At 67.5% G+C, this 10,698-nt stretch overlaps 1 protein-coding gene across 1 annotated transcript; it reads left to right on the top strand.

Annotated features, from left to right (window-relative positions):
* Positions 1–707: 707 nt before the first annotated feature.
* On the top strand, positions 708–10,247 carry KIF3C (kinesin family member 3C; the record flags this gene model as incomplete). Its single annotated transcript, XM_084261451.1, has 8 exons — positions 708–2,120; positions 4,828–4,929; positions 5,045–5,167; positions 5,260–5,378; positions 6,781–6,897; positions 7,719–7,827; positions 8,924–9,099; positions 9,925–10,247. The coding sequence occupies 8 exons, from the start codon at positions 708–710 to the stop codon at positions 10,016–10,018; spliced, it is 2,253 nt and encodes a 750-aa protein (XP_084117577.1). The 3' UTR covers positions 10,019–10,247.
* Positions 10,248–10,698: the final 451 nt, after the last annotated feature.

Here is a 10,698-nt window from a genome sequence, read left to right as displayed (position 1 = left end):
GCATCCCACCCTTCATCCTGCATCCCAATCTGCATCCTGCATCCCAATCTGCATCCTGCATCCTGCATCCTGCATCTGCATCCCAATCCAGCATCCCAGCCCCGCATCCCATTCTGCATCCCGCACCCCAGCCCCGCACCCCAATCCTCCCTCCCGCCCCCCGCCCGCCCCTCCCACCCCCGCATCCTTGCCCCGCGTCCCGCCCCCCCCGGCCCAGCCCCGTCCCCCGCCCCCCCCCCAGCCCCCGGCGCCGCACAAAGGCGGGACTACAGCTCCCGGCGTGCCCGGGCGGGGCCGGGGCGGCGCGTCCCGTCCCGTCCCTGCGTGTGCGCGGCCGCGCGTGTGTGCGGGAGCGGCAGCGAATCAGCCGCCCGCGGCAGCCCCGCCCGGCCCCGCACACGGGCGGGGCCCCGCAGCGGCCGCGCTGCCATGAGCGAGCGCCCGGCGGGGCCGCCCCGCCGCCCCCCGGCCCCGCGCACCCTCCGCTGCCCCCGCCCGGCCCCGGCCCCGGCTCCGGCCCGGGGGATGCTGCGGGGGCGGCGCGGCTGAGCTGCGCGCCCGCTCTACCCCCCCGCACCCCCTCCTCAGCCCCCCCAAACCCCGGTTCTCTTCCCTCTCCTCTCCCCTCCCGCCCCAGCGCAACCCGGTGCCGCCGCCGCCGCGTCCCCGCCGCGTCCCCGCCGCGTCCCCTCCCCGCCGCCGCCGCCATGGCCGGGAAGTCCCGCAGCGGCTGCGAGGCGCTGCGGGTGGTGGCGCGGTGCCGGCCCATGAGCAGGAAGGAGGAGGCGGCGGGCTACGAGCGCGTCCTGGAGCTGGACGTGAAGCTGGGCCAGGTGAGCATCCGCAACCCCCGCGCCTCGCCCGGGGAGCTGCCCAAGACCTTCACCTTCGACGCCGTGTACGACGCCAGCTCCAGGCAGGCCGACCTGTACGACGAGACGGTGCGGCCCCTGATAGACGCGGTGCTGCGGGGCTTCAACGGCACCATCCTCGCCTACGGCCAGACCGGCACCGGCAAGACCTACACCATGCAGGGGGCCTGGGCGGAGCCGGAGAAGCGCGGCATCATCCCCACCTCCTTCGAGCACATCTTCACCCACATCTCCCGCTCCCAGAACCAGCAGTACCTGGTGAGGGCCTCCTACCTGGAGATCTACCAGGAGGAGATCCGGGACCTGCTGGCCAAGGACCAGAGCAAGAAGCTGGAGCTGAAGGAGAACCCCGAGACCGGGGTGTACATCAAGGACCTCTCCTCCTTCGTCACCAAGAACGTCAAGGAGATCGAGCACGTGATGAACCTGGGCAGCCAGAGCCGCTCCGTGGGCAGCACCAACATGAACGAGCGCAGCTCCCGCTCCCACGCCATCTTCCTCATCACCGTGGAGTGCAGCGAGACGGGGCCCGACGGCCGCGACCACATCCGCGTGGGCAAGCTCAACCTGGTGGACCTGGCCGGCAGCGAGCGCCAGGGCAAGGCGGGGGCCCAGGGAGAGCGCCCCAAGGAAGCCTCCAAGATCAACCTCTCCCTCTCCGCCCTGGGCAACGTCATCTCGGCGCTGGTGGACGGGAGGAGCACCCACATCCCCTACCGGGACTCCAAGCTGACCCGCCTGCTCCAGGACTCCCTCGGGGGCAACGCCAAGACCATCATGGTGGCCACCTTGGGCCCGGCCTCCCACAGCTACGAGGAGAGCCTCTCCACCCTCCGCTTCGCCAACAGGGCCAAGAACATCAAGAACAAGCCCCGGGTGAACGAGGACCCCAAGGACACCCTGCTGAGGGAGTTCCAGGAGGAGATCGTGCGGCTGAAGGCCCAGCTGGAGAAGAGGGGGATGCTGGGCAAGAAGAGGAGAAGGAGCAGCCGCAGGAAGAAGGCGGCGGACGGCGAGGGCGCCGCCGACAACGACGGGGAGGAGGAGGCCGAGGACGGGCTGGAGAAGAGCATGGAGAACTACCTGAGGGAGCAGAAGGAGAGGCTGGAGGAGGAGAAGGCGGCCATCCAGGAGGACCGCAGCCTGGTGAGCGAGGAGAAGCAGAGGCTGCTGCAGGAGAAGGAGAAGATGATCGAGGACCTGCGGAAGGAGCAGGAGGCCACCGAGCTGCTGGCCACCAAGTACAAGGTACACGTGTCGCCACGCGAGGAGGGGCAGCCTGGGGGGCTCCCAGGGGGGTCCCGGGCAGGGTGGGTGCCTGAGGACAGGCCCCCCCCGCTCCCTCCCGTGCCGTTGGGGTGGCCCTCAGAGGTGGAGCTGGGTGAGGAGCTGACGTGGGAGCTCTGGAGGGCGCGGGGTGGGAAGGGCAGGGTGGGGAGCGGGTCACTGGTGGCACGAGTGTGCCGTGCTCAGCACTCGACCCCGGCGGCACAACAAAGCAGCTGGTGGCAGGGACGGGGAGTGATGCTGCAGATTCGGCCCTGGTGGCCCCAGGAACACGCCCAGGGCTGTGGTTGGGTACACAGCACCCCCGCTGCCCCCCTGACCTCCCCCTGCACCCCCCCCGACCTCCCGCTGCCCCCTGGCCCTGCCCAGCTCACAGGGCTCTGCCAGGGACGGGCAGGGCTGTGGGCCTGTGGGCAGGGCCTGGCAGCTCTGCAGGGACCCCTGCTCTCCCTCCCCACCCCAAATCCTTCCTGGCACCCCCAGCCCAAGCGGGGTGGGTGGGGACACGTTACCAGCACCCTCTGGGCCAGCAGCTCAGTGACTCTCAGGGCTGAGCACAAGAGGAGCCGTGGCAGCCCCAGCCCAGCCCTGGCAGCCGTGCCGGGGGTCCGGGGCCGCAGCGCAGCCCCCCCAGCCCTGCTCCTGCCCCCGGTGGAGCTGGGGGGTCCTGACCCCTTCCCCCTGCCCAGGGGTGCTGTGGGGCTGGGAGGAGGGTCCCCGGCACACGCCGACCCGCCGCGTCATGCTCCGGCACAGCCCCTCTCTGAGAGCTGGCACGGGGCTGGGGGACGTGCTGGGGGTGCCAGTCCCCGCCTGGGATTTGGGGGGCTGAGCAGGGGGGTGCTCCCCTGCCCTCCTCCCCAGCCAGAGCTGTGGCTTCTGTGGCCCTGCCCAGGGCTGTGTCACCAGGGCTGGGTGGTGGCACAGAGACCCGGGGCAGAGCCACGCAGGGGACACCGGTCACCAGCTGGCATGACACGGCACGGCAGGCGTCCCACGGCCCATGTCCTGGCCCAGCAGGGTGCTGGGGGTGGAGGTGGGTCCCCCAAAGCCGGTGTCCCCCCCCCGGCCACCCTGCAGCGCAGGTTGTCACTGGCAGCCGTCCCACACTCCAGTGCTGCTGGCTCAGGGCCACCCCCTGTCCTGCAGCTGCTGAGTGACAAGGCAGGGACAGAGGTGGGGTGATGCCACGGCCCCCCCGGTGGGTTGGGGACCCTCCTGGCTGGGCCCGTTGTGCCGCTGAGGTGTCACCCCAGTGCCAGCTCTGGAGGGGCAGAGCGATGCTCACCCCCCTGGGTGCCTGCCTGGGGGGCACGGGGTGGCTTCCTGGTGCTGGTGCTCACTGTGAACCACCCCGTGGCGGCTGTGGGGAGCTGGGGGACACGGGGTGCCCCCTGTGTGGGTGGGTGATGGGGGATGCACCCTGCATCGCTGTCACGCTCCAGTGATGGGCACAGCCAGGGCCCGGCCCCACCATCCGGCTGGGAGACATGGAGAGGGGGGGGTCAGCCCACCCCAGCACCCAGATGTGCAGCCTGGCACCCAGATGTGCAGCCTGGCACCCAGATGTGCGCCCCAGTGTCCAGGGGCTGGGGTTGTGCCAAGCAGCCGGCGGCAGGGGAACCTCTTCTGGGGTGCTGGGTGCTGCCGCTCTGGACCCCTTGCCCGAGGCTCTGGGGTGCCTTGGCTGGGGTCAGGGGACAGGAAGGTGCTGGGGAGGTTGTTTGGGTGCTGGGGATGAGCTCTGGGAGAGGCTTCATGCCAACCCAGGAGTCGCCTTCCTCCAGAGCAGAGACACGTCAGTGGGGAGGGAGCACCAGCCCTGAGAAGACTCTGATCCCGTGGAGGAGGGGAGGGGGGGGGTAGCACACTACCCCCTGTGCCCCCAGCCTGGCTGCCCCGGGATGGGATGGGGCTGGGGGGTGGGTGCTGCCCTGGGGGTCTCAGCCCCCCACTGCACCAGGGACCTTGGCTGGTGGCACCCAACCGAAGGCAGCGTGGTCAGGACGGGGGGATCCCTGTGGAGGGGTCTGGGGGGGGCACCCTGGGGGCTGTGTGGTGAAGAGCAGGGATGGAGGGGTACATAGGGACCCCGAGGACACACCCTGGGTGGGGGGGTGGCAGGGTCAGCATCTGGCAGGGACACCTGGTGAGGGGACAGACAGAGGGACAGACAGTGACCACCCACACTGCTGCTGTGCCAGCCATGGGGACGTCTGGATCCATCCCTGCTCACGTGCTGCAGCCCTGGGGGGCACCGGGTGGCCCCCCCTGCCCTCCCACCCCCTCCCCTGCCCTCCCACCCCCTCCCCTGCCCCGCTGATGCCCTGGCTCTGTAACACAGCCACAGACAGAGCCCCCCAGCTCGGGGCAGCTTGGCTGGGGCTGGGTCCCCGCTGCCAGCAGCTGCTGCCCCCCTACAGCACCCAGGGGGAAGGGGGACCCCAAACATCGTGTGCTGGGTGCTGGCAGCCCCCAGGGGGCACGGCGCTCGCTCCCCACGCTGTGCCCAGCAGCACCGAGCCAGCCCCAAGCTCAGCGCTGTCCTCGTGCAGCCCCCTCCCCACCGGGCAGGGGCTGGGGCTGCTGCGGATGCCTCAGCACCCGTGGAGCCGGGCGTGGGGGTGTCCTGGCTGCGCTCTGACCCCCACCCCTCTCTGCCCCCCAGGCGATGGAGAGCAAGCTGCTGATCGGGGGCAGGACCATCGTGGACCACACCAACGAGCAGCAGAAGATGCTGGAGCTGAAGCGGCAGGAGATAGCTGAGCAGGTAACAGCAGGGGGGGCTCAGCCAGCCTAAGGGGGTGTCCCAGGGTGAGGGGTTGGGGTGTGGGGGGTGTGTCCTGTTCCCCATCCCATCTCTGAGCGTTCCCCCTGCCCTGCAGAAGCGCCGGGAGCGGGAGATGCAGCAGGAGATGCTGCTGCGGGACGAGGAGACCATGGAGCTGCGGGAGACCTTCACCTCCCTGCAGCAGGAGGTGGAGATCAAGACCAAGAAGCTGAAGAAGGTGAGAGCTGGGCAGGCTGGGGATGGGGGTGGAGGGGACACCCCCAGCCCTCTGGCCCCCGAGCCGTGGTGCTGAGGGGCTGCTCCCCCCAGCTCTACGCCAAGCTGCAGGCTGTGAAGGCTGAGATCCAGGACCAGCACGACGAGTACATCCGCGTGCGCCAGGACCTGGAGGAGGCCCAGAACGAGCAGACCAGGGAGCTGAAGCTCAAGTAGGTGGTTGTGGGTCCCCTGCGCCCCGGGTGGAGCCCTGTGGGGCAGGGTCGGGGTGCAGAGAGCACAGGGCTGAGATGGGTGCATGTAAAGGAGCTGGGCTGTGTGGAGTGGCCCTGGGGTGTGTGGGGCAGGATTGGGGTGTGTGGGGCAGAGTTGGGGTGTACAGAGCAGAGTTGGGGTGCAGAGAGCAAAGCTGGGGTGTGCAGAGCTGAGCTGGGTGCATGTAATGGAGCTGGGCTGGACAGACTTGGGGTGCATGGGGCAGGATTGGGTTGTGTGGGGCAGAGCTGGGATGTACAGAGCAGAATTGGGGTTCAGAGAGCAAAGCTGGGGTGCACAGAGCCGAGCTGGGCTGTGTGGAGTGGCCCTGGGGTGCACGAGGCAGGATTGGGGTGCATGGTGCATGATTGGGGTGTGTGGGTCAAAGCTGGGGTGTACAGAGCAGAGTTGGGGTGCAGAGAGCAAAGCTGGGGTGCAGAGAGTGGAGCTGGGCTGTGAGGACAGACTTGGGGTGCACGGGGCAGAGCTGGGTGCATGTAATGTAGCTGGGCTGTGTGGAGTGGCCCTGGGGTGCACGGGGCAGGATTGGGGTGCTCAGAGCAGAGTTGGGGTGCAGAGAGCACAGCTGGGGTGTGCAGATGCAGAGTTGGGGTGCTCAGAGCAGAGTTGGGGTGCAGAGAGCACAGCTGGGGTGTGCAGATGCAGAGTTGGGGTTCAGAGGGCAGAGTTGGGGTGCTCAGAGCACAGCTGGGGTGTGCAGATGCAGAGTTGGGGTGCTCAGAGGGCAGAGTTGGGGTTCAGAGGGCAGAGTTGGGGTGCTCAGAGCACAGCTGGGGTGTGCAGATGCAGAGTTGGGGTGCTCAGAGCAGAGTTGGGGTGCTCAGAGCCCCAGGGGCAGCCGCTGGGCCAGGCGCGTGCCGGGGTTCGGCACCGGCACCTTTAGGATCCCCCGACACGCCGAGTGCTCCCCCCCATCCAGGGAGGATGTTCTGCCCTCAGTGGGGGCATCACCACGTGGCTGTGGGGCTGATCCCTTCCTGGGAGCAGCGTGTTGGATCCATCTGATCTCCTGGCCCAGGGGAGGGGGAAAACTGCCCCCGGGTCCTTTGCACCTCCAGCTTCCCCACACGCCCTGCTCGGGGCTGTGCCTGCAGAGCAGACATCAGAGCCAGCCCAGCGCCTTCTCTGCCTCCCTCTCCTGCCTCTCCACCAGCTGGATCCATTGCTAAGACTCCTCTGCTTCCACCTGGATGTGTTCCCACTTCCCTGTGTCTCCCTCTCTCCCTGACATCCCCTTTCCTCTCCCTTCCCAACCTGCTCTCCATCACTCTCCCCATTAACTCCTCCCTCTTCCTCTCCCTCTTCCTCTCCCTCTCCTGCTCCTGGCCACTTGCTCAGGTACCTGATCATCGAGAACTTCATCCCACCAGAGGAGAAGAACAAGATCATGAACCGCCTGTACTTCGATGGGGAGGAGGATCAGTGGAAGTTCCAGCCACTGGTGCCCACTGGAGGGTACGTGCCCAGCCCTGACCCACCCTCTGCCCCAGCACAGGGGGTGTCCCCAGGTTTGGGGGCCACCCAGGGGTGCAGGTGCCCACGGGTGGGGATATCTCCAGGCCAGGTGGCCAGGAAGGCCAAGGGCATCCTGGCTGGTGTCAGAGCCAGTGTGGCCACAGGGCCAGGGCAGGGCTTGTGCCCCTGGGCTGGGCACTGGGGAGGCTGCAGCTCCAGTGCTGGGTCCAGTTCTGGGCTCCTCAGCATCAGAAGGACAGGGAGGTCCTGGAGCGAGTGCAGAGAAGGGCAACCAGGCTGGGGAAGGGGCTGGAGGGCAAATCCTCTGAGGAGCAGCTGAGGGAGCTGGGGGTGTTGAGCCTGGAGAAGAGGAGGCTGAGGGGAGCCCTTCTCCCCACCTCCCCTGCCCTGCCAGGAGGGTGCAGAGAGGTGGGCGATGGTCTCTGCAGCCAGGGGCCAGGAGCTGGGCCAAGGGGCAATGGGCTCAAGCTGCCCCAGGGCAGGGTCAGCTCAGCTGGGAGGGCAAAGTTCTTCCCTGGCAGAGTTGTGGGGCTGTGGCACAGGCTGCCCAGGGAGGGGGCTGAGTCCCCAGCCCTGGGGGTGTTGAACAGGGGGGAGATGAGGTGCTGAGGGATCTGGGGCAGCACAGGACAGGGGTGGTTGGACTCCAGGAGCTCAGAGGGCTTTTCCAGCCCTGGGATTCTGGGATTCTGTGGTCTCCAGGCCGAGCCCCACCACTCCCTGCAGCCCAGCCCCGTCCATCGCTGGCTGGGTGTGGTTTGAGGGTGCCCTAACAAAGCTCCCCTCGATTTGCTCCTCAGCAGCAGCAGCCAGATGAAGAGGCGTCCCACCTCTGCAGTGGGGTACAAGAGGCCCATCAGCCAATTCGCCCGCGTGGCCATGGCCATGGGGTCTCACCCTCGGTACCGGGTACGTGTGTGCCGGGGAGGAGGGGTCACTGGGGATGGGGGATGGGGGGCAAGGACGGGGGGGTGGGGGGGTGGAGGGGAGGGAGGGATGGATTAGATACGGGATAGATGGATGGAGGGATGGAGGGATGGAGAAATGGATGGACAGATGGGGAGGGAGAGATTGATGAGGGATGGAGGATGGATGGATGGATAGATGCATTGGATGGGTGGATGGATGGAGGGATGGAGGGATGGATGGAGGGATGGATGGATGGAGGGAGGGAGGGAGGGAGGGAGGGAGGGATGGGTGGATTGGAGGGATGGGTGGATGGAGGGATGGGTGGATGGAGGGATGGATGGAGGGATGGATGGAGGGATGGAGGGAGGGATGGAGGGAGGGATGGAGGGAGGGATGGAGGGATGGATGGAGGGAGGGAGGGAGGGAGGGAGGGAGGGAGGGATGGGTGGATTGGAGGGATGGGTGGATGGAGGGATGGGTGGATGGAGGGATGGGTGGATGGATGGATGGATGGATGGATGGATGGAGAGATGGATGGGTGGATGGAGGGATGGGTGGATGGGTGGATGGATGGAGGGATGGGTGGAGGGATGGATGGAGGGATGGAGAGGTGGATGGGTGGATGGATGGATGGATGGATGAATTAGATGGAGGGATGGATGGATGGAGAGATGGATGGGGGGTGGATGGATGAATTGGAGGGATGGATGGATGGAGGGATGGGTGGATTGGATGGAGGGATGGATGGATGGATGGATGGATGGAGGGATGGGTAGATGAGCTCACTATGATTTATAGCCCAGGCTCCTGGGTGGCAGGGTTGGTGGCCGTGCTCTCAGCCAGCCCTGGCGCTCTCTGTCTCTCCATCTCCTGCCGTGTGAAAGGACAGGGGCTCAGCCTCACCCGCTGCCCCAGCCCTGGGAACAGAAGAGCTGGAGCAGAGCAGGAGCCTGGGCTCTGCTGTGGGGCTGGTCCTGGGGCTGTGGCAGCCCGGGGAGGGTCCTGCTCCCCATGGGCTGCTCTGGCAGCCTGGCCCTGCCGGAGCCGCTGCCGTGTGGTGACTCCCCACGCTGCCTTCCCCTTTGCCCCACTGCAGGCTGAGAACATCATGTTCTTGGAGCTGGACCTCTCCCCTCCTGCCATCTTTGAGTTCGAGCGGAGCGGGGACCCGGCGGAGCAGGACCCCCGGGCTCTGCACCTGGAGAGGCTGATGCGCCTGGACAGCTTCCTGGAGCGGCCGGCGGCCTCCAGGGTCAGGAAGTCCCGCTCCTGGTGAGTACTGGGGAGGAGGTGGGGAGGCTGGGATGCTGTGGGGCAGGGTGTGGGGCCAGGGCAGGCAGGGCTGCCAGCCCCCCTTCCTTCTGGGGCTGAGACGCTGGGAGGTGTTGGGGTTGTGATGTGGCTGACGTCGCTCCTGGGCTGGTACAGGCAGGGTGGTGACAGGTCACAGGGTGGTGACAGGTCACAGGGTGGTGACAGGTCGCAGGGTGGTGACAGGTCGCAGGGTCGTTCTGCTTAGAAAAGACCTTTGGGGTCATCAAGTCCAACCCTCAACCCAACGCTGCCAGGAGTACCGTGATCGTGTGTCATCACGTGCATCCCAGGACAAGGGGGACACGGAGCTGTGGGAGCCCCAGAGATGATGGGGGGCTGGAGCCCCTCTGCTCTGGAGCCAGGCTGGCAGAGCTGGGCTGGCTCAGCCCAGAGAAGAGAAGCTGCTGCTGGGAGAGCTCCCAGCCCCTTCCCAGCCCTCGAGGGGCTCCAGGAGAGCTGGAGAGGGGCTGGTGCCCAGGGCAGGGAGGGCCAGGCCCAGGGGAACGGCCTCCAGCTGCAGGAGGGGGATGGAGAGGGGCTGGGGGGCAGGAACCCTTCCTGGGGAGGGGGGAGCCCTGGCACAGGGTGCCCAGAGAAGCTGGGGCTGCCCCGGGACCCCTGGCAGGGCTCAAGGCCGGGCTGGATGGGGCTGGGGGGGCACTGGGCTGGGAGGTGTCCCTGCCTGTGGCAGGGGGGCACTGGGGGTGCTGAGGGCCCTGCCCACCCACAGCAGTCGGGGTTGGAAGGAGGAGGAAAGCCCTTCTGCTCTGTTGCCCCACGCAGGTGCCAGACGCCGCGGTCGCTGCCGTCCTCCACCACGCATGTGTCCCTCAGCTCCAGCTCCCCCCGCGCCGCCACGATGCCAGCTCAGGAGTGACGTCCTGGACCCCCCCTCCTCGCCCCCCAGCACCCCCTCACAAGGAGGACTGTGCCCCAGAGGAAGGGGCCCCAGCCAGCAGCATCTCCACCGGTCCCAGTTGGTCTTTGTCTTCAGCTACGTCGTGTGTTTGTGTGAGACGCTCACCAACAGCCCCCGGGGCGAGGGGAGACCCCCCCTCCCCAAATTCCCTCTGCCCCCCCTCTCCCCCCCTCCCCGATCTGGATCTGTCACTTTATTTATTTACCCTATTTATTTCTGGAGTGGGTGATGCACAGAGTCAGGAGGCGCCTTCGGACTGGAGGACACTGGGGGCTGGCACTGGGCACTGTGCTGGTTCCCCTCCCACTCCCCACACAGCCACAGCCCCCTGTGCTGGGCTGGGGGTGCCCCCAGGGTGGGCAGCACCGGCGTTGGGCTCCACAGGACCGGTGGGAGAGGGCACGTGTCCCGCCCCAGAGCCCTTGGCAGCAGGGGACAACGCAGCCCTCCGGACTCTCAGGGGTCCTGGCTTTGCTGGATCCCAGGGAATATGGTGATTCCTACGAGGATTTGGAGAGTTTGGGCTTGGCAGAGGCCCAGAGGGACAGTCCAGCCCCGGCTGGTGGCAGCAGTGGCCTCTCCTCGGCTTCTGGGCACGGCTCCATCCGCAGAGAGGGCGTGAGATGAACTGAGCTGCA

This window comes from Gallinula chloropus, assembly GCF_964237585.1.
Source record: "Gallinula chloropus genome assembly, chromosome: 3".
In the NCBI taxonomy this organism is placed as follows: domain Eukaryota; kingdom Metazoa; phylum Chordata; class Aves; order Gruiformes; family Rallidae; genus Gallinula; species Gallinula chloropus.
Note: the sequence above shows the minus strand (reverse complement) of the source record. Positions and strands in the feature narration are given on the sequence as shown.